The sequence below is a fragment of the Lottia gigantea genome (genome assembly GCF_000327385.1).
Source record: "Lottia gigantea unplaced genomic scaffold LOTGIsca_80, whole genome shotgun sequence".
NCBI classification, from domain to species: domain Eukaryota; kingdom Metazoa; phylum Mollusca; class Gastropoda; family Lottiidae; genus Lottia; species Lottia gigantea.
Window position 1 is genome coordinate 1,878 of NW_008710663.1, and position 24,814 is coordinate 26,691.

The following is a 24,814-nucleotide window of genomic DNA, read 5'->3' on the forward strand; positions in this document are numbered from 1 at the left end:
GGTAAAGTTGTCTGGAAAGGGCTCTGGTGAGAGACAAAATCCAACTGTTGTCAGATCACAAGAAAGATGATGCACCAGAGCAGAATGACGATGACACATTAGGGAAGAATGACAATGAAGCATCAAGGAAGAATGTCATGATGCAAAAGCGAACAATGGCGCTGATGTACCAAAGAAGGATAACGTTAACGCAGCAGAGAAGAACGGTAATAACGCAACAGATTCTAAAGTACATCCTCTGTCTGATAGGAAAATGAATAAAGAGGCACACTTGATACCGGTGACTTCTTCATCAGGAGACAATGCTACAAAAGCCGAGAATGAAAACGACCAAGGCATGTCACGTGATAGTAATAGTGTTGAGCATCAACCAAATCACACCCTCGCTCCTAGTAATTCAAATGATATACATTCAGATGATGAATTCGGTAAAGAATCTCTACTCAAAAGAAATAAGATGTCCGGAAAGGGCTCTGGTGAAAACAAAACTGGCAAGTGTCATGAGCACAATCAAGGTGAACAGATAACATCAGAGCAATCCAAGACTCTCGGTGGAATTTCAGTCATTTCAGCACCTAAAAAGCTACCAGAACGAGATGGACAAAAATTTGCTTCTAGAAATCTGAAAGGAAAAACACCAAGAAAACCAGAAAATGACACTACTACATCAAAGACAGAATATCAACCCACTGTATTCTCTGGGATTGAAAGTGTACCATTGCCAGACACTGCGAAAAGTGACCTTAACGCACCAGAGGAGATTATAGATGACAAGCAAAACATGAATGAAGACGCAGCAGAGAAGAATGACGATGGTGCATTAATGAATACCCCATATGTGGAACAAAGTAGTAATGTTTTTGAGCATCAACCAAATCACCAATCGTCCACCAATGTCGCGAAACAAACTCAAAGTGAACCTGGAATAGATCCTAAAGCTGGTAAAAAGGACAAATCTGTCCAAGTCACTTGCACTACCCTCGCCCCTGGTAATGTAAATGATCTGCATTTTGATAATGTAAAGTTGTCTGGAAAGGGCTCTGGTGAAGACAAAATCCAACTGTTGTCAGATCACAAGAAAGATGATGCACCAGAGCAGAATGACGATGACACATTAGGGAAGAATGACAATGAAGCATCAAGGAAGAATGTCGATGATGCAAAAGCGAACAATGGCGCTGATGTACCAAAGAAGGATAACGTTAACGCAGCAGAGAAGAACGGTAATAACGCAACAGATTCTAAAGTACATCCTCTGTCTGATAGGAAAATGAATAAAGAGGCACACTTGATACCGGTGACTTCTTCATCAGGAGACAATGCTACAAAAGCCGAGAATGAAAACGACCAAGGCATGTCACGTGATAGTAATAGTGTTGAGCATCAACCAAATCACACCCTCGCTCCTAGTAATTCAAATGATATACATTCAGATGATGAATTCGGTAAAGAATCTCTACTCAAAAGAAATAAGATGTCCGGAAAGGGCTCTGGTGAAAACAAAACTGGCAAGTGTCATGAGCACAATCAAGGTGAACAGATAACATCAGAGCAATCCAAGACTCTCGGTGGAATTTCAGTCATTTCAGCACCTAAAAAGCTACCAGAACGAGATGGACAAAAATTTGCTTCTAGAAATCTGAAAGGAAAAACACCAAGAAAACCAGAAAATGACACTACTACATCAAAGACAGAATATCAACCCACTGTATTCTCTGGGATTGAAAGTGTACCATTACCATCTGGTGAAAACAAAACTGGCAAGTGTCATGAGCACAATCAAGGTGAACAGATAACATCAGAGCAATCCAAGACTCTCGGTGGAACTTTAAAAGTCATTTCAGCACCTAAAAAGCTACCAGAACGAGATGGACAAAAATGTGCTTCTAGAAATCTGAAAGGAAAAACACCAAGAAAACCAGAAAATGACACTACTACATCAAAGACAGAATATCAATCCACTGGATCTTCTGGGATTGAAAGTGGACCATTGCCAGACACTACGAAGAGTGACATTAATGCAGCAGAGAAGAATGAAGATGATGCAATAATGAATACCCCAAATGTGGAACAAAGCATAAATGATGACGCACAAAGGAATATTGTTCAAGACGCAGCAGAGATGAATGACGATGACGCATCACACAAGAACAACGATGGTAGATCAATGAAGAATGTAGATGGCGAGCAAAGCATAAATGACGACTCACAAAGGAAGATTGTCGATCACGCAGCAGATAATGGATTTGCAGAAAATTCGTCACTTTTACGAGAATTCGACTACATTAAAACTACTTATTCTGAATCTACTATTGAAAATGATGATGATAATGAAGATGAAGAGGATAAAGATTGTAATTCCGGTGACGCTTTAGGGATGGATGACGATGACGCATCTGGGAAGAATGAACGTATTGACGATACCGGAACTCATGTTGATGCTGCTACTACAATAGATGATGTTGATCATGATGTTAATAATGAGGAAGAAGAACAACCATCAACAGATGTAGTGAACTCTGTAACAGAACAACAATCATCAGTTGTAGTGAACTCTGACCAACAGCAACCATTAATAGATGTGGTGAACTCTGTTACAGAACAACCATCATCAGGTGTAATAAACTCTGACCAACAACAACCATCAATAGATGTGGTGAACTCTGTTACAGAACAACCATCATCAGGTGTAATAAACTCTGACCAACAACAACCATCAATAGATGTGGTGAACTCTGTTACAGAACAACCATCATCAGGTGTAATAACCTCTGACCAACAACAACCATCAATAGATGTGGTGAACTCTGTTACAGAACAACCATCATCAGATGTAATAAACTCTGTAACAGAACAACCATTATCAGATGTAGTGAACTCTGTTACAGAACAAACATCATCAGGTGTAGTAAGCAGCACAAACTCGACACCCTTTGTGTTTGGTGATGTAAACTCCGCACCGATGGTAACTAAACCATACATGTTTGGAACAAGGAACCCTGGGACCACCTTTGGATTGACAACAGTTTCAAGTCCTAAACAAACTACTCAACCATCAGCAAATATTATGAGCAGCACGAACTCGGCACCCTTTGTGTTTGGTGATTCAAACTCCGCGCCGATGGCAACAAATACAAATATATTTGGAACATGGAACCTCGGGACCTTTCCTGGATTTTCAACAGTTTCAAGTCCTAAACAAACTACTCAACCATCAGCAAATATCATGAGCAGCACAAACTCGGCACCCTTTGTGTTTGGTGATTCCAGCTCGGCGCCGATGGCAACTAAACCAAACATTTTTGGAACACGGAACCTCGGGACCTTTCCTGGATTTTCAACAGTTTCAAGTCCTAAACAAACTACTCAACCATCAGCAAATGTCATGAGCAGCACAAACTCGGCATCCATTCCGCTATTTGGTGATTCAAACTCAGCGTCGATGGCAACAAATCCAAATATATTTGGAATATTGAACCCCGGGACCACTTTGGGATTGACAACAGTTTCAAGTCAAAATACCCAACCATCAGCAGATACAATTGCTACTACGGTCATTACACGACAACATCGGAATTTCATTCCGAATATAATTGAGGTAAGCATCAATTTGTTAAGATTTCATTATATCATCTGTACTTGACTCCTCGGGAATGGAATGGTTAGTGCTCTCTAGGCTTGCTGATGTGTATATATTCAGAAACATCTGCCTTTACTCCAGCCCCTGAAAATCATTTTGTCAGTTGTCAGCTGGTGTAGAGACAGAAAAACTAGGCCTTTTAAATCGTGTATATTTGGTCAAACATATTAATGCCCATGTGGGATTTGTAAATATTAAACGTTAATAAAATATATTTGTGCACACCTGGACATCGGGTACGTATACATAAATGGTCAAGGTAGAATTGGCATTGACGAAAAGCATACAAGTGTTAACAGCATTGGTAACAATACTACTTATCCTACCCTGAAATAAGAGTAGACTGTGCATTATATCCCTTGGAAGCCTTGCTGGGTGTGCCCTTTAAAACTAACACATGTTACTAAATATAGATTAATTTGGCAATTTCAGACTGGTGGCCAGAGTGAGCATCAAACAGATACCGGTACAGTCAATTCCAGGACTGAAAGTGGCAGGGCAATTTCACTCAGCACTCACAGGTTCGAATCTTTTCGATGGTATCATCGTCATTTATAGCTTAAACTAGAATTGGTTGGTCGTTTGGCATCATTTTTTTTTCCATGAGAAGCATTCGACTCCGTGGCACCTAATCGACTAGCAGACGACAATCCTACTCTCTACCAATTTAGCTGTTCCACTGTTCATACAATCTTACTCCATACCGACTGAACTATCTCACTATCATAACAGACAACAACACAACTCTCTACAGGCTGTACTATCTCACTATCATAACAGACAACAACACAACTCTCTACAGACTGTACTATCTCACTATCATAACAGACAACAACACAACTCTCTACAGACTGTACTATCTAACTATCATAACAGACAACAACACAACTCTCTACAGACTGTACTATCTCACTATCATAACAGACAACAACACAACTCTCTACAGACTGAACTATCTCACTATCATAACAGACAACAACACAACTCTCTACAGACTGTACTATCTCACTATCATAACAGACAACAACACAACTCTCTACACACTGTACTATCTCACTATTATAACAGACAACAACACAACTCTCTACAGACTGTACTATCACACTATCATAACAGACAACAACACAACTCTCTACAGACTGTACTATCTCACTATCATAACAGACAACAACACAACTCTCTACAGACTGAACTATCTCACTATCATAACAGACAACAACACAACTCTCTACAGACTGTACTATCTCACTATCATAACAGACAACAACACAACTCTCTACAGACTGTACTATCTCACTATCATAACAGACAACAACACAACTCTCTACAGACTGAACTATCTCACTATCATAACAGACAACAACACAACTCTCTACAGACTGAACTATCTCACTATTATAACAGACAACAACACAACTCTCTACCGACTGTACTATCCACATATCCTATTTCTTTGCCATTGTTATGTTTAAAACTCACTCAATTGTGACTTGTTTTCGTCCAAGTGGCAACTAATTAATTTCTCAATTTTTTAGAGAGCCCGTTGTTCGTAAAAAAAAAGAAGATGTATGTCGACTTCACAAACGTCGTGGGGCGTTTTACTGCTCGGATTGCCGGTCTATAATCTGTCCAAAATGTTTCCTGAATTCACACCAACATCATGACGTTGACGATCTGCAAGATTTTGGGACAAAAGTCCGAGAAAATTTAGAAAAACTGAAAGAAGAGGCCAAAAAGGAGATCGATCATATCAACGATTTTAACACAGAAGTAAACGAAAAGAAATCGGAGATTAAAAAACGGAGCTTTGAAGTTGAAGATGAGATAGATGACAGGGTCCGTAAATTTTGCCACCACATCAAATCCCACGGTAAAAAATTGAAAGAGCAACTTTCCAAACAAAGAAAGGAACAACAGTTGATTCTCCAGGAGGCGCAAGACAACAGTAATAAACACAAACGAAAACTGAAAATGTTGGTGGATGAAATCTCCGAGAGTTACGTTTATGAAACAATTGAAGATGTGGTGTCAAAGATGCCGAAACTTTCTAAGCGGCTTGAGGTAATTATAGTTCCAGATCGAAACCGAGCAATACAGAATGTATCGTTACCACCATTAGAAGACAGTCCTTGTGATGTCGACTCTTTGATTGACATGTTTGGGGGTTTAAGTATGGTTGAACGCACTGACAGAACACCGATTGAGCGTACTCGACAACTTAACACCAGAAGAGTGGAGTCTACTGAAGAGACGATTGGACGTGGTCGACCAAGAGGAGATGCTCCGAGAAGAGTGGCCAGCGGTAGAAACAAGCCGGCATCTGTTGAAGATCTGTTAAATGGTCATCACGATCTACAAAGTCTTCTTGTAGACGAGGATTCCGATTCTTCACACAGTGAGACAGAGGATACAATGGATCAAACACGAATTGCAGGGGTACAGACAGAACCAATTTTGAGGCCAGCTGTTGGAAAACTTCAATCTCCAACAAGTGAATCAACAATATCGCATTCTTTAACAGAGGGACCAACCAACGAATTAAGATTGGAAATTAGAAACATGTTTAAAACCGAAATAGCAAATGCTCTGACAGACCTTCAAATACCTGTACAGACTCAAAGGAAGATCTCTCAGCAGACGACGAACCTCGACGATTCCACACCAGAGACCACTAGAGCGAATCAATCGACGCAGACTTCTGAACCGGTAACCAGTGACCCCCAACAGATGGGAAGAACATGGGCAACAACGTACTCACGACCATCTGAAACCTCTCAGCTACAAACTGGTCACCTTCAAAGTTTCGAACATACATCTCATCCTGATTCGAACCAGACTGGCATACATTCTTCTTATCAAATTCCATCTCGACCAGACCCCCAAAACATTTCTAATGGCGGATATTTGCCCTCTAGAGGGATCAACCAACCAAAGTCAATGCTAACACAAGATCTCCCATACAACCAGTCACAACTTGGCCACAACATAGTTATTGTTCCTGCGGGAACGCAGTTTTCTGTTCCTTTCCAGGCCAACAGTTCTACACCAACACGGCAAACCAGTACACCACGTTTGGATAGCAATGTACCGTCCATGGTGGAACAAGGTGAAAGGATCTTTGAAGGAGCAGGGTACTCGAACACACCACTCGCATCCCGGCAGAAATTAGTAACTGTGGACTCCTCATCCACAAATTTTCAAGATTCAACAGGAAATGTCCCTGGGTCCATCGGATATTGCACATTTCGACAAACAATGCCTGTGGAATTTAATCAGAAGCCCTCTGTACATAACCCAACACCTATACGACCACCGATGGAAGCAGTCGGGACTTCTACACCATTAACTACTGTACAATCGCTGCACTCTGGGCAGAATCATCCAAATTATCCACAACCAATCATACCTACAAGCCTAGCTGCAAGCGGATTTTCCACGACATCACTTGCATCACCATCGATGACTTTGGACTCTGGACAGCATCAACAATCAAATTATCAACAGCAAGCTGCTCAGCAGCGTCAAGCTTCCTCTCGACCACAAAATGAGTCTCTTTCGACCAACAATTCATCATTGAACCATACTGGCACTATGGTAGGTCAATTGTTGCTACCACTAGCATCACGCGAATATGGATTTGGACAAATGACACAAACCCTTACAACTCGATCTACCACAACTGACGAAACAGTGGCATGGATTATTGACGTCCACGGCCAACAGATGCTTAACTTAAGATTGCGACTCAACGTGGATCCCAAGACCTTTAAAGGCAGGGTGCTGGCAAATTTTAAATTGGCCATATTGAATTGGAGAAACGAGGTCAGCATAGAAAAGCGGGACCAATTCTTATTTACTGCAGCAAACTGGTACGAATGGACAGATATTATTTCCTGGGCCCAATTAGTCATGCCGGAGAAAGGTTTCATTAATGAAGAAGAGTGGTTTTATCTTTCTTTAAGTGCTGAGACCCAGATTCAAATATAATCACTTTAGATTCAGCCCAATTACAAATAGATAGCAATTTCGTTTCTATTATTTTCGAAATTTTTCGTTTCCATTGTATTCTAACCTGTATTGTTTTTAACACGTTCTTATGACGTTGTTTTTAGCGTGTCATGAAGGCCAAATTCTAGCATAAACCCACTCATCTTGCTCTACTTTTGGTTTCGCTTTCCCACGATTCATCCGAATCGAGAAAATTCCCGACATGATACTCCTTCAGTAGATACTTTCGCTGATTAATTTTAACATTATTTTTGTAATTTGATAGTTTTGCTTTCTGTACATATCTCCGCCTACTTATTAAATTTAAAATCGATTTTTGTAATTCGAGCAACTGATGTCAGAAAAAGATTCAATATTTTCCTGTTTATCATTTTGAAAGTTGTCATGTTATGTTAAACAACCAAAAACACTGTCAGATCATACATGACAAATGAAATCACCCGCCGATAAAACACGACACGAGATATCAAGATTTGCATGTTAATCAATTATCATCATTAATGAAATTTATACCATTATAATTATGAATTCTTAATTTTTATGAATAAACATTTTATAGTATTATTAGAAATACATGATTGTGTTGAGCACTATTTTAACAGTGGAAATATTTTATCAATGTATAGCGTTATTAGGAAAAGGTCCGGTATGTTACAGGCTTCATTGTACATAGAGCTCCATTGCGCCATTTTTTTTTCCATTCCTTTTTTAATATCATACAAAATTTATTTTTGATATTTGTCGTATTCCAGTTAGTATTTGATTTGTAGAATTTTTATGTGATCAGTTATCCCCCTTGAATCACTGTGCTATTACCCCGAGATACCTAGTCATAGCACCACATAGTGTTACCCATTCAACAATCATATACAATAACAATGTTACAGGACAACTATTATCAATTTTGTGGGTAGATTTGGGCCATGTATACAATATGAAAAGTCTTCGGGAGTACAAGAACTGTACGAAATCCCTTCGAATATACATCAAACTAGAAACTTTACTTTCTATTTCTATCTTTACTGGTTTTCCTGGGGTTTTGGTACGTCTTGTCGACAAGGCTTTAATGGGAAATACGGCGAGTGCATGCTCGAGTGGGATTTGCCCCAACGTCGCAGAGTCTCAAGAAAAGAAGACTCATCAATGTATCATTTCAAACGAGGGTAATAATGGAAACACATGGATTTGAAGGCTCAAATTTGACGGTAAGCAGTGAACACTATTACTGATTGGCTTAGCTAAAAAAAAATCCGTTTCTGAGACTTAGGAACGATTGGCCAATGGTCTTACGGATGGCAAGCGTGTTTAAGTCTTGTAAAGGATATCTGACATCTTATCCCGGACCCGAAAACTCTTTTTCACGGAAGCCCAAAATCACCAACCATTAAAATTGAAGAAAAAAACTTACATTTTAAAAAGAATAAAAGCATGTTACAAAATATCAACAAAAAAAAACAAGTTTTACGCAGATTCAAAGACAAAGCAAGAAAAAATAAAGATTGGATAAAAAATCTGATGTTTAAAACGTAACCAAGATCAAATCCACACTGAAGAAATACAGTAGAACGATCTGATTGGATAATAAAACTAAATTTAAAATCCATTTTTGTGATTGACTTTAAAATCATCGTAAGTTAAGTTTTCAAGAATAAGGCCCGAGCTAGTAATTCAATAGCCGACGAGAAGACATGGTATTAAGAGTCTCTAATCGATAGATAGCTCCGAGATTCACATAATAAGCCACACCCCCATAGTTACGGTTGCTAAGCCTATATCACATATTAATATAGATGGCTGTAATGTCATACGTAAGGTATGCTATTTCAATTGTTCAGATTCCGATGGTCAACGTCAACGTCATTCAATTCCAACTGATTCTGCTGATTCTGATGACAAACCTCGTTGTCTCTTGAGATCACCTCTGACACATCGGTTTCAGACTCGTTCAATGGTGTCGGAGTCTGAGTGATGGTCTTCGCGAGCCTCGGTATCAACGTTGGCTTCATTTAATTCAGGTCGATCATTCTTGCTCTGATCACAATCCTGGCTGTCTTTAGACAAAACATCTTTCCTGTAACTGTTTCCAAACTCGTTCAATGGTGTCGGACTCTGATGGTCTGCTTCAACCTTTATTTCCGGACTAACAATCTGGTTCTGATCACGATCCTGGCTGTCTTTAGAGTTCACCTCATTCCTGAAACGGGTTCCAGTCTCGTCCAATGGCGTTGGATCATTCTGATTCTGATACCGGATTTCTTTAGAGATCAACTCCTTCTCGGAACCAATTTCAGTCGTCAACTCATTGCCGAGTCCCGAATCACTGTGTTTCATGACCTGCCCATTATCAGAGGTCGAAAAAGTCGGACAATCTTCCTTTTCTCGATCTTCCTCCGAATGCGTCTCAATTTCGGATATATCATTACGGTCAGTTAAATTCCGTATTTTGAACTTAGTGTCAGAAATTTTTGACTTTTGATGCTCGTTCCTCAATTTTAATTCATTAAGAGGTGATGAGTTGCGCCATATTTTGGTTTCAATAATTGAAAGGTTTTGCAAGATGTCCGAAAAATTACCATGTTGTTGCGGCTCAAATTTGTGGATGATATCCGAGTAAGGATTATTATACTCGTTTAAACCATCTTTAGATTCGTCCATCTTGAGTTTTAAATTTGAAAAACTAGTTTGAGAAAGCTTGGAGAACTTTAAACTTAGCTTTAGTAGCCTTTGAGTCTTCTCAGTCTGGTCTTTTAAACCCGTTAAATTCTGTATCACTTTGTCCAGGTCTTGGCATTTTTCCTTCGTCACTGTCTGAACCTTTTGAATGAGGTCCAGCTTCCGTTGATAAACTTCCTGGAGAATATCTTCATATTCTTTTTCAATTCGAGATTCTTCTGATTTGCCTTCTGATTTGATTTTGTTTTGTTGGCTGACCAGATGGTTAATTGAACTCTCGAATTCATGAAGTAAATAATCAACTTTCCAACAAGTTTCATCTTGATCGTCTACGGCCGGATTCTTGGACTGGTCATCTTGTTTATCAACTTTCCCACAGGTTTCATCTCGATCGTCTACAGCCTGACCCTTGGGTCGATCGTCATGTTTCTGATGAAGCAAATAATTCCCACAGGTTTCATAACGATCCCCTACAACCTGATCGTTGCTGTTGTCACCATGTTTAAAGGAAGCAGATTTCGTTGGGTACAGTACAATTCGTTCCCAGTCATGCCACTTGTGATCAACCAGACATACACTGCAACATTGTTTTGAGCAATCTACACAAAAAAACTCAACATCGTATGATCCATGACGGCTCTTTTGACCATTAAAGTTTATTTTAGCATGAGAGAAATTTCTCCGTATTCCAAATTTTGCTGTTAGGGCAGGTTTGCTGTTGCTATTTGTTGGCCACGCTGGGGTACCAAATGGAGAGCTGCTAGTTGTTGGGGCACCAAATAGAGAGCTGCTAACTGATGTTTTACCAGATGAAGAGCTGCTAGTTGTTGGGGCACCAAAAGGAGAGCTGCTAACTGATGTTTTACCAGATGAAGAGCTGCTAGTTGTTGGGGCACCAAAAGGAGAGCTGCTAGTTGTAGCGGAACCAAATAGAGAGCTGCTAGTTTTTGGAGTACCAGACGATGAGCTGCTAGTTTTTGGAGTAACAGACGGTGAGCTGCTAGTTGTTGCGGTACCAAATAGAGACCTGCTAGATGGTGTTTTACCAAATAGAGAGCTGCTAGTTGTTGAGGTACCAAATAGAGACCTGCTAGTTGTTGTGGTACCAAAAGGAAAGCTACTAGTTTTTGTGGTATCAGATGGTGAGCTGCTAGTTGTTGTGGTACCAAATACAGAGCTGCTAGTTGTTATGGTACCAAAATGAAAGCTGCTAGTTGTTGTGGTATCAGATGGTGAGCTGGTGCTAGTTGTTGCGGTCCCAAATAGAGAGCTGCTAGTTTTTGGAGTACCAGACGATGAGCTGCTAGTTTTTGGAGTAACAGACGGTGAGCTGCTAGTTGTTGCGGTACCAAATAGAGACCTGCTAGATGGTGTTTTACCAAATAGAGAGCTGCTAGTTGTTGAGGTACCAAATAGAGACCTGCTAGTTGTTGTGGTACCAAAAGGAAAGCTACTAGTTTTTGTGGTATCAGATGGTGAGCTGCTAGTTGTTGTGGTACCAAATACAGAGCTGCTAGTTATTATGGTACCAAAATGAAAGCTGCTAGTTGTTGTGGTATCAGATGGTGAGCTGGTGCTAGTTGTTGCGGTCCCAAATAGAGAGCTGCTAGTTTTTGGAGTACCAGACGATGAGCTGCTAGTTTTTGGAGTAACAGACGGTGAGCTGCTAGTTGTTGCGGTACCAAATAGAGACCTGCTAGATGGTGTTTTACCAAATAGAGAGCTGCTAGTTGTTGAGGTACCAAATAGAGACCTGCTAGTTGTTGTGGTACCAAAAGGAAAGCTACTAGTTTTTGTGGTATCAGATGGTGAGCTGCTAGTTGTTGTGGTACCAAATACAGAGCTGCTAGTTGTTATGGTACCAAAATGAAAGCTGCTAGTTGTTGTGGTATCAGATGGTGAGCTGGTGCTAGTTGTTGCGGTCCCAAATAGAGAGCTGCTAGTTTTTGGAGTACCAAAGAAAGAGTTGGTGCTAGTTGTTGGGTTACCAAATAGAGAGCTGCTAATTTTTGGAGTACCAAATAGAGAACTGGTGCTAGTTGTTGGGTTACCAAATAGAGAGCTGCTAGTTTTTGGAGTATCTAATAGAGAGCTGCTGCTAATTGTTGTGGTACCAAATAGAGATCCTCCAGTTGTTGGAGTACAAACTGAAAAGCTGCTGGTGGTCTCTTGTTGAGTTAGATTGGTTGGTTCGATTTTTGAACGACCAAATAATGGTGCTACGAAAGTAGAAGTCGTTTTAGTCTGACTGGATAGCCATGGTTGTTTTTGGTAGTCTTCAAACCTCAATTCCTGAAATAAAACAGGCTAGATTCATGATAACCATATACTACAATTGTATTTTATGTCGATGAAACAAACTGTTAAATTCATCTATGGCTTTAAATAGTCAATAGTTTAACTCAACGTATAACTATGCACTGAAAGCGATGCTACACGTAGAATTAATGGAATGTTACGTTACCTTCCTTTTCGCACTTAATTTGACTAATTGATACTGACAAGGCCGTGTAATGTGGAATAATGGGAATTTTGTCGATTCTTCGACTTTTTAATACCATTAATTGAATATATGAAGAACTATCTGGTTATTTGGTGCAGAAAAGTAGGACGTAAAACTCTATTTTATTTGATCTAATGTCTTACCTCCATACTGCTGTTCTCGTACTCTCTCATGGCAGAAATACATTGATGTCTAGTTGATATAGACGTAGACTGACCATTTTTAAGCATACAATCGTGCCCAGTTGGTGGGTCAAATTTTGTAAGATTGGGCATGATGTTTCTAAAAACAGTAAAAATAATTAATGAAATAGGGGGGGGGGGGGGGTTAATTAATTGAACGTCTATCAGCGATGTTTTTACGTAATTATGTAATTTAGCGATGAGATGAATTTCTGACAAATATTTTGGTACAACAACTTTTAAAAACGTATTTTCAAATTTGTTAAGAATAAAGTTGGGATACAATTGGGGTTGCAAACCATTTTTCTAGGGGGTCAAATGCCCCAATTGATTTGGTGCATAGTGAATTGCTGACACATATTTTGGGGCAAAGTTATAAAAACCGTATTCTTAAATTTGTTGAAAATAAAGTTAAGGTACAATTGGGGGTGCAAACCATTTTTCTAGGGGGTAAAATGCCGGGCCTCCACCAACCCCCCCAACCCCATCATCATCTTAACTAATATTTTGGTCAATGTTCTAATAACAACGTTTGATTTCCCTAGTCGATTTTTATCTATCTATCCAGTTTCTTTCGATTTTGATTTTTGACTAACTGTAAAGGCTCCTGTAGGCCTACAGGTTTTTATTCAACACTGCTATCCATTACATACAGTGACACTGTGACAGTATATTTAGATCAACGTATTAAATTTGACCTAAATTGGTTAATAAAGCTAGCTATGTTAATGTATTATACGTTGTTAAATAGGAAGATATCTAAAAGCGTCGCTTGAAATTACAATCTTTAAAATACAAAGAAAGAGTTAATTACCGATTCTTCACTGCAGCAAAATTAAGGCTGTTCCACAAGACTAAACTTATTCGCTGTGCCCGAAGTTTCCGAGACCTTAGTAACTCGATATCCAAAACAAACACAGTCGATCAACCCTGCCTTTATCATTCTAGGAAAACGTATGCCTCGTTTTACGTCTACTTTCGATATTGTTATATTATATTTCTACTTTCGATTCCAATCCAAGTGACATGATAAAGTCTCTGACATCCAGATGTCTCCTGTCTGCGATGGATAATTATATATATTTCGCCACAGCTGTGTCGGACAAAGTGGGGCTGGATGATAGAGCCTACAAACGATTGCCATCTCTTATTCCCATGTTATATCACGAAATTTAAACTTCTTTATCGTTTTCAGAAATATAAACTTTCAAATATGTCGCATGAAAGTCTGACTGATGCTTATTGTATCGCAATAAATTCAGTAATTCTCATATGAATATGATGACCACCAGTGGCGGAGCTAATATAGAGTCAACAAGTTTCAGATTGACCTCTATCAATAATAACTATCAGAGACCAGATATATAAGGTCAGAAAGTTTCAGGCTGTCCGTTAGTTTTTTGGGTTTTTTTAATATTTTTCGTTTCAATTGAAATCTAACATGATGTTTACTGCCGTCCCGTTCCAGCGTTACTTCCAACCAATCCGTTTCATGGTAACAGTGATGAATAGTGGGGTAGCGACATCCAAAGAGGTTGCCAAATTGTCCTAATTTGGGTTTCGCTATCCCATAATTTGTTATGTTATCAACAAACGGGTATGTATATATCAATGAGATGTAGATATATATCAAACATCGATATTTTTGTTTATCTTTTTTTATCTTTTATCAAATTGAATCGACCTCCGAACATATTTCACAAATCTGACCCAGGATCGCGATGTGGAAAGTGGCCGGGACAAAATGAATCTGAAAATTTTGTCGTTGATTTTTCTTTTATTTTTCGCAGGTTAGTCTCGTATTTTCTTACTATCATTTGAATTTTTTTACTGGAGATTGTGGAATATTACTGATTAAAAAAGAACAAATATTGAAATGAAATGATCTCCTTTTAATAGAATACATGTACATGTACACGATGACGGTGTAGAATTTTGGTTTTCGCAATGTACCGGCCAAATTACCTGAATTTTATGCAATTTGAAAGAGTATTTTAGAAGACTGTCATGTTCGAGAAGAAGGTGTTATTAGGCCCAATTTACGAAGCAGTCGTTAGGTTGTCGAATCCTTCAATCCGCCGTTTTTCATTAAAGGGATTGTAAAGATGTTTTTAAATTGTGTATATGTATCGGGGAAACTGATAGCATCAATTTGCATCATTCCAATTTTTAATCAGACGTCCGTGATTCCTGCAATTCCACTAAAATCAAGTGACCTAAACGTACCACCGTAGAAATTTCAAGAAAACCCTATAAACTGTTCTAACTTAATATAGTTAAATGCGTGCACTCAATATTTCCATCGCATGAAAGTAAGTCATGTGTTTCGGTAGTTAAAAGTCAACTTTCTTATCAGAGAGAATCCTACATAGTTTATCTTAAAACAGTGTAACTCTTTGTACCACCAACTACTGTTATATTATCGCGAATCGTGTCTTTTATATCTATATGCTGATAACAATATATCACCAATAAAACTTTCCGGTTTGTTTGTTTCGTTGGTTGGCGGGTTAGTGGGTGTATGGTTGGGTTGGTGGTTGGCTGACTGTCTGACTGTCTGGTTGGTTGGCTGACTGAAACCAAGGTTTAGAATGAAAAACAAATAACAAATTGTTCATATAATGCTGCTTTTATCTTTAAGCTGTGTACTGCGCATGTCCAGCTGGCTGGTCGTCGTTCAATGGAAGATGTTATTACGTCACTACAGCACATCTCAAGTATATAGACGCCGTTAATTTCTGTGCATCAAGGAACGCAACTCTTCCAATCTACTACTCCGACCAAGAGTTTCAATACCTACAGAATATAACTCTACGAGGGCCTCGGCTGTATCAGTGGGCGGGCATTCATTATGATCTTAAGACTTCTAAATGGTTATGGATGGATGGTACAACTAAATATAATACAACCGCCTTGTAAGTGGGATATGAGCCCCTGTAAATATTATGGTTTTGTGTTCATAGACTTTCTGTCGAGGCCTCTAATTGGCTGTATTCGCTAGCGTACAATCTGATCAAATCGCTTCATTTACAAATTTTCATGATACAAGAAAAGTAACTATTCCTTAAAATCGGAATAAACCAAGATTGAATGGTGTAACACATCGAACATAAATGAAACCTATTGTTTAGATCAGTTTATTCCTTTCTTGTAGCCACTGGGTGAGCAATAAGGAAAGAATACCAGCGAAAACTGAGAAATACAACCTTTGTGCTGGAATGTACCCTGCTAGCAGAGCTACATATCTTCTTAACTGTAATGGCGGCTACCAGGTTATTTGCCAGAAGCCCGCTAGTAAGTCAAATCTTCATTTTAACTCAGTTTTCATCTTTGTAACCAAGAATCACTCTTGGGACTATCTTTAAACGGATTTTCATTATTGCCCTCTTATAATTTGTATATCGTCATATACCAACCGGAATGCCAGGTCTTTTCACTTTGCGCATGTTCACTTCGCGGATACTTTGCGGAATAAGGTACAGGATTATCAATTCAGTAGAACATAGAAGAATTTTCGTCCTCATCGCTTCTGGACCCTTACATCATCTATTCACTTCTCTTATTTTCTGCAATATTGATTTCCGGCATTGGACACCACATCAGTCACGCATACCTCCTTTAGTTGCATCAATTTTCCCATATCGTTCATCGTGTATCTTTATTTTCCTGCACTAACCCCTGGCACTTTTACGTGGGGCTGAGCCGACCCTTAGTGTCAACATTTCCAGTCATTGAACTCTAGAATATCTGGTACTATGTGTCCCAATTCCATGGCTCGCTCTCGTTTAAGATTAATAGATACGCCCTGGCATCTGGCATCTGACACTGGATAAGCAGAAGGTCATAAAAGCTTGACACTAGCCACGTTTACACTGCCATAAAACTAGGCCGACTTGAATTGAACCGATCTTGGTCCGGACTCGGCCCGGATAATTCGTGACAGTCTAAACGCGACTATTGTGAAGATGATCTTCCACCGTCATATATATTTGTAGATAGTATCGATAAATGTGACGCAAGTGATGGTTGGTTAGATGTCTCTGGTAAATGCTATAAATATTTCTCCACCCCCAAAACATGGCGGGACGCGCGTGCATCTTGTCAGCAGTACAGTGGAGATCTAGCCGTACCAATATCGTACACGGAGCAGTTAGTACTGGGCGATGTGGTTCCCTGTCAGAATCAGGCGAATGACGTTTGGGTTGGAATATCAGACATAGTGAGTACACATTTCTTTTCTCTTTCGGAACATACGATGCCGTTATGTGGTCGGTCTGCAACTTGACTTTCAAACTTTCTGACAAAGATACCATAAGCGTCGAAATATTGCCCGGTGTGCACAATAATTTTTAGACATATAAAATCCAGAAATTTACAGTTTTCCCTTTAATCTTCTGAGTAGTTTCACAAGTGTCACAAAAATGAACGTTGGATATATAGCGAAACAGGACTCTGTATTCTGTTAGAAATGGGTATGGGGAGTTTTCTCTCTGTGATGACTATAATGTTTTTCTAGACCTCACCTGGGAGATATTTAACAGTGGATTCTGTAACACCACCATATCAACGCTGGAACAGTAAAGTTCGATATCCGTAATGTATTATATTCTGTATTCATTATTTACGAGTTATTGCAATAAGGGATATTGTACACAGATGTACAGATAGATACTACCTTCAGTAGCAGGATGCCTGTGGTTCATGCGGTTTTAGAAATACTCATATGACTCCACTGTAGCAAAGGCTGCTTATATCTCAAAGCGTTTGTGATAAAACGAATTGTCCAAGTGGAATTGTAAGATCCAGTGACCTTTGAATGCCCCAAACTATATAAAAAGGTTTTTTTTATTTTATGATTAATAACTAATACTTATAGCGTACCTGGTGATTCGTGTGTTAGTGCTTTGTCCAGTCAAACGTTCGCCTATGAATCAGATACATGTGTTGCAGAAAATACCTACATTTGTCAGAAACCCTATGGTAAGCGAATACATCTTGTGGAAAAATCGAGGCTTCCCAGAGACAGGAGATATAGCAAGATCACAGAATAGATTCGTGATTAGTCCCAGATAATATTTCCCCACCACCTGAAAAACGTTTGACACAAGACGCCATTATTTTTTTCTGCTGCTATGTATCTCAATCAAATGGCTCCCTCTCCTGTTAGATGATTAGATATAGGTTTTAAAAGATGAACAACAAGCAAGTGTAATTTATTAATGTAATTTATCCCCTCCCCTCCCTGATAACATTTTCATCGCTTGCGTTAAAACGTCCTGTTATAATCGCATTATAAAGGCGTGTGTGGCTTGGCTTGTCGAGTCAAATGGTTGCCCTCCTCTTTTTTTCACTGTTGAGAGTTATATATTAATTAATATAGATCGACATTAAGTCAGCGTAATTCATTTTTTAAGGTTCGTGTGCACCAGGCTGGATTCAGAATAACGGTAGCTGTTATAAATTGTACCAGAAAAGAGACATAACGTCCTGGTTTAGTGCCCAGATGATGTGTCAGTCTCAGGGAACGAATTTGGTTATAATAGAGAGGTAGGTAGCGTTACTGAATCATGTCTGCTTATGTGGTCACAACTAGAAATTAATTTTATGAAATTTACTTTTTGATAATTTCAGTGCCGATGAACAGAAGTATTTAGCAAAGTTTATTAAATCACAGAAATTGACAGTAACCTGGATTGGGTGTTCAGGTAAATCAGATAGTAACATTGGGTTCCTTTTTCCATCTGATTTGGATAAGGACCGGATCTCACACAGAGAAAACTGCCTTTTACATAGTGATTGACTATCCATAAGAGATATAAGTAAACAGGCTACGAAGATAGAAAGCAAAAACTTTCCTGGATCAACATAGAAAGATGTTTTGCTTTGCCTTGTTTTGCTGTGTTTTGCTATGTTTTTCTCTGCTTTGCTGTGCTGTGCTGTGTTTTACTCTGCTCTGCTCTGCTCTGCTGTACTGTGCTTTGCTTTGTTATGCTATGCTTTTCTATGCTTTGCTTTGTCATGATAACCAAACCTTGATGATCAAGTTTCTATTTTCAGATTATAACATGGACAACACCCAGAGTTGGGTGTCCGGAGTGAAAATTGCGAATGGGGTGTATACCCACTGGCATAAGGGTTACCCTCGTCCCTACAATGGTTTGGCATCCTGCGGTTCAATGCTTACAGGTAATATTAATTGATATTTTTTCTCGTCCATGGTCATCTTAAAAACTATTCTGAAAAGCAAGCATGTTTAACACATGGTTTAGTTTAGTTCAATATTCAGAAATCAAAGTCGTATTTAACCATCTTCACAATGTCGAGCTATTACGAACTTCGTCTTATACCTTGACTACAATAGCAGCCTTTTTTGTATCAGTGAATTCGATTGAATGTACGCCAGCGAATACAGCCATTCAGGGCAATCGACATAAAGGCTGTATAAACATTTTGATTACTAACCTGCTGTCAGTGATAGGTTATACAATCCAATCAAGTCGCTTTAATGTGAAGGTGGATTTTTACTGACCAAACAAAAAGGTATTAGCTGTATAAAATGTTGAGAAATGTAAAAAAAAAACTGATAGCATCGGCCACATTGTTCAGTTTTCTCTTCGTAACAATTAACATATTGAATGCAACATTTCGGCGAAACATTGGTAACAGCTTATGACCTTTTTACATTAAGAAGTATATCAATCATAAGTGAGTAGATATTTCATAGTAGTTTCAGGTGTCTAGAAGTTTCATAAGTTTGATAATTTACTTTGGTTTTTCTTACAGCTAAAAATGACGATACATGGGCCAATATTTATTGTTTTACAAGTAGAGCTTTTATCTGTGAAAGTTCAATCACAAATGTCCCTCACATGATTCCAGGGCTACGTAAGTTTTCAGCATCATTATCACCATCATTAGCGTCGTCATCATCATCACTACTATAGTCATCATCATCATCATCATATTGTCATCGTCGTCGTCATCGTAATCATCCTTTGATATCTATCATCACCATCATCATCATCATTATTTTTGTCAGTGTCGTCGTCATCATCGTCATTGTCATCATCGTTATCATCATTATCAACATCATCATTGTCGGCGTCTTCGTGGACGGACGGAAAATGATAACGGCAAAAGAAACTACATAATATACACTTCAATGTGGGTGTAAAAAGCGTCCTTGTGCTATCACGATTATATCCCACTGTTTACCACGACGAAAACGTCTTGTTAGTTCACCAGAAAACACTTTGAATGGCGTTAAAACAACTTTTTAGTTTTAGCCATAATATTGTGATAACAAACTATCGGGTAGTCCTAAATTTTGTAGAACTGTCGTGTGATTCTGGTTGGTCTCTGTACAGAGAAGACTGTTATTACCAGGGTCATGGTAAAACAAGAGACGATGCCCTGAGTTACTGCCAATCTGTCGGTGCTATTCTTACCACAATTAGAGATCCTCAAGAACAAGCCATAGTTATAAGTAAGTTCATTTTATAATGATAGACATTACTCATATGATACAAATGAAATGAGTATTAGTCCTACTTTACTGCATCTTAACGAGAGGTATATTAGCTCTGATGGGCTAAGTGTAGGTCCTCTGACATGTTGATCGCAAGGCATTGTTCATTTTGTTAAAAAATCATCCATTTTCACCACGCCAAGCTATTACGAACTGCAATTATAACCTTCGAATGTGATAAACATTGTGGCTTATCGTTATTTACAGACTTACTGTTGGGGACTCTGATTGGCTGTATTCGCCAACGTACAATTCAATCAAATTACTTCATTGACAAAGAACAAGAATGATACAAGAATAGTAGTGGTTATTGCAGTCAGGGTTCGTAATAGCTTGACATTGTGAAGATGTAAGGACTCGTGTGTTGCTTTATTTACTCCCTGTTTGATGCGTTATGTCTGTGTATGATTACAGAAATGAAGAAATGGACTGATACAGCTTGGTTTGGTTTGTCGTTTAAAAAAGGCCAGAATGTATATGCGTGGGACGACTACACTCCGGTAAGTATTACTTTCCTGGACGATGATGTCCGAACTTAATGGCTAATACCTTCCTTGTTTTGTTTTGTTTGTTTGTGATTTGGGTTTTTTTTTGCTGTTTTTTCTTGGTGTCTTACTTCAGGTCCGGAGCTACAGGGGGAGGGGCAAGAGGGAGAAAAGAAGGGGTGCTTCCCCATCCCATTAAAAAATAACTGATCAATTGCTGCAACTTAACACCATACATCATTGTCCCACCGAACAATCAAATCTGGCTATGAGATTGAGCTACTTTCAAATTCAACACTCTGACGTAAGACAGTCGGATTAAAGACCCTTAAACTACAGCCTGTATGAAAATTAAACCATGAATCAGATTCATCTCATTTTCATAATTTCAGCCCACGTATACCAACTGGTACCCTAAAGAACCAGACAGGAAACAGCCGTGTGTCCAGATCGTGGGTGGAAGTAGGGCTAAACGTTATATAGGATCCTGGGAAGATACAACCTGTAATCGCAGAAATAATTTCATCTGTAGAAAATCAGCAAGTAAGATGTGTATTTAACAGACTAGCTGTCACCCTCTAAACACCCCTCCTTAACACCACCAACTCGACTCCCCTTCCCGTTCCTTCGGTCCCGAATGTGCAAGTTAGCAATCGTTTAGAATTGGCTTCTCCAAAACCCCATCATTGGGAACCTTTCATGAATTGTATTGTCAAGAAAGCAGTGGATTTGGTACGGGTAGGGGTGTTTTAGAGGCCAGAAGCCAATGCGACCCCCCCCCCCTCCCCCAAACTCCCCACCCATCTCTTTTTGGTCCTCTTTGCAACCGATTATTGTAGTTCAAAAATATTTTTCTGCAATTACTCCACATATTCTGGAACCAATAGATCATCTTTGTATTGTGTGTCTTTTACAGATGGCGCAAGTACTACAACCCCCTCTGGTGTAGTAACTGGTACGTATCTCTTTCTCGTTTCTTAGCTTCTTATGTTCTAACTCATATCACAAAAAACAAAAGGGAGTTGTTTCGAGAATTCAATATTATTCGGGGATGAAATTAAGCTTTCAAAATTGCTTGTTTTAAGCTTTATTTCAATCCATGGAAGTGCATTAGAGCATAAACTCCAGTTTATCCGTTTTGTGAAAGTCTGTAGACATCTTTCCTCATTATTCCAGCTTATCCAGAAAATATCATTGCCAAGAACGCTTCCTCGTGTACCGGAGTTGTTATCTTTGTAAAAATCATAGCTCATAGATTTGTCCAAGGTCAAGCTGGTAAACAGGATCCTCATGAACCTATGTTGTTATCATTATACATTTTTAGCCAAGAGGTTTGACCACGGCCCAGCTGGTAGCACGGATCCTTGAGAACCTAAGTTGTTATACTCTTAAAGCGATTTCTTCTTTCTTTTGTTATAAGCACAATGGTCAGAGCGGTGCGGTGGACCGGGTTGGATTGACAACCAGAACGAGAACACGTGTTATCAGATTAACACCGAGAGAAAGAAATGGGCTGATGCCAGGAAAGACTGTCAGAATAAAGGTGGTGATCTGATGAGTATCTCCGGTCCGAAGGAACAGATCCATCTTGAAGGTAGGGAGCTGTAAATGATACCAGGACGTTGTGATACCCCAGGAAATTTCACAGGAAATATTGGGTCGTAAAAAATGGTTAATTGGTATCGTAAACTGTGATGTCGTTATTAAGAGTAAGGGGAGAGGATTTCAAGTACATAGGAAGGCAGATGGATTAAAGAGACAGGGAACGTAGAGAAATTGTAAGTAATGAGGAAAGAACTAGGATAGAAGAATTAGAACGGAGAAGAAAAGGAGAAAGACAGGGGATGTACTAGATCATTAATCAGAGGGCGGGGATTAGAGGCAGTGCGAGACACGAGTGGACAGTAATTAGGGGAAAGAAGCGTTAAAAATATAGTCAGGAAGGCGAATGCTATGAGAGGAGGGGAGTAGTGGGTTTGAATACGTACGTGGTGGCAATTGCGGGGAGAAGGGGGCTTAAGAGGATGGGCATTTACTAGATAGGTTTAGAGTTTTAGACAGTGGAGTATTCTCTTATATTGAGAGGTACTCGATGTACCTCCGTGCAATGCTTCGAATTACAGTACTCCGAAGACTTAATATGGGTCGCTGTGTTCCAGCTTTCAAACAGATTTGATACTGATGTGTAGTTTTAGTTTAATTGACTTTAAAAGAATCCATAAGTTGCCGCAGTGGTCTAATGAAATTGCATCGAGTTCCTTCCCTTGAAGTAAAACGTATATAAAACGATTAGATTACACCACTCACATTTATCAATGAATAATTTTGAAAAGGGATACAGGTGACTGAAGTAGAATTCCACTTGGTAAAGAAAGAAATATTTAGATACTATACAGATACCCAAGATTTAACTGTATCCAAGAAGTGAACGACGTTATATTGGCTCAGTGAGGTGCTGGAGAGTAGGGTGTAAAACTCCATTCATTTCATTTCAATTTTTTCTTTATTACAGCAACATTGAGTAGCAGTCAGTTTTCTTATGTGCAGAATAATCTGTTTATTGGTGGGTCTGACAGGAATGACGAGGGAGGTTGGGAGTGGAGTGACGGGTCACCTTTTAGATATCTAAACTGGCACACCGGTAGGTCATCCTTTTTTATATTCAACCTATTAGTCCAAAGACTAAAAAGTAAGTCACAACTATGACTGATGTCTTTAAGCTCCAGAGTCCAAAGCGAAAGACTTGAAATTGAGCTCCACTTAAGCTCAAACTATGGCGGATGTCTCAAGCATGACAGCGCACGCTCTCCATTCCGGAACACCTGATGACACTCAGCCACTGAGTTTGTCAATTCGCATTCCTTTAGGTATAGGAGAGTCCTCTATGCTTGTGAAAAATATCTCCAAATATTTTCCGTTGAGTATTGCAGAATTTTCCTTAAGTTAAGAAATGTGAGGGCCTCTCATAGGTCCGCGCTCGCATCATACGTTTACAATACAAACTATAAACCTTTGTACGTCAGTAAAGAATATTGAAACTACAGCGGCTAAGCCGACGTTTTGGCGTTTGGTTTAGGAAATTTAACATGCTTGCCTTTCCAAAATAAAAACTGATGCCGCTACCCAGAGTTAAATTAATGTAATTCGATGCTATCAGTGTCCCTGTTACGCATAGAGAGTGTAGAAAACCTCTTAACAATCCCTTAAACTTATTTGATTTAATTGTAGGCGAACCTAATATGTTGGGACGAGGACAGAATTGTATGGTTTTAACTACGTCCAACTGGCACTACACCTGGGATAATACAGACTGTTCCGTTCCGTCTCCGTATATCTGTAAACGCAAACGTAAGTATGTGTGTATATTAACAGAGGTTGGTTAATAATCCAATTGGAGATCAAAATACAGGTGTAAGAACCCAAAGGTTTCAGGGCACTATGAATTTCTGCAAAGAAAGAAGTAAAGAAAGGCAAGTAAATGCCATTGAAACATCAACGGGGGCTCACAGGCAATGTGGGCAGGGGTAAGCTGGGTCAGCCTCAGCTCTGATCCCCACCTATGGCCCTCGATGAAACGTAACTGCTATACGCCCATCTTGAAGGCCATGGTTCGCCATTTTCTCTCTGAAAATTAGGGTATCCGAAAGTCGAACGTCTTGTTGATATATTCTCGTACATCCAGACATCTAAGTGGGACTGGATGATTGAGTCTACGGCATATACGTGACATCATTATTAGTTCTTCTAAATGTTAAATCTTGGACAAAGGTACGATTGAACCCGCAAAAAATAGCG

The 24,814-nt window shown here is 39.2% G+C and overlaps 3 protein-coding genes across 3 annotated transcripts; 2 read left to right on the plus strand and 1 right to left on the minus strand.

Annotated features, from left to right (window-relative positions):
* Positions 1-4,374: 4,374 nt before the first annotated feature.
* Positions 4,375-4,965, plus strand: LOTGIDRAFT_76546 (hypothetical protein; the record flags this gene model as incomplete). The annotated part of the gene is made up of 1 exon (XM_009067156.1): positions 4,375-4,965. A coding segment is annotated over one exon (591 nt), but the record flags the coding sequence as incomplete, so codon positions are not given.
* A 4,618-nt stretch (positions 4,966-9,583) lies between these two features.
* On the minus strand, positions 9,584-13,099 carry LOTGIDRAFT_168874 (hypothetical protein; the record flags this gene model as incomplete). The annotated part of the gene is made up of 2 exons (XM_009067162.1): positions 9,584-12,613; positions 12,968-13,099. 2 exons carry the CDS (start codon positions 13,097-13,099, stop codon positions 9,584-9,586), a joined length of 3,162 nt encoding a protein of 1,053 aa, XP_009065410.1.
* A 3,934-nt stretch (positions 13,100-17,033) lies between these two features.
* LOTGIDRAFT_132639 (hypothetical protein) lies at positions 17,034-24,402 on the plus strand (the record flags this gene model as incomplete). The annotated part of the gene is made up of 3 exons (XM_009067163.1): positions 17,034-17,171; positions 23,567-23,660; positions 24,248-24,402. Coding segments are annotated over 3 exons (387 nt in total), but the record flags the coding sequence as incomplete, so codon positions are not given.
* Between the last annotated feature and the right edge of the window lie 412 nt (positions 24,403-24,814).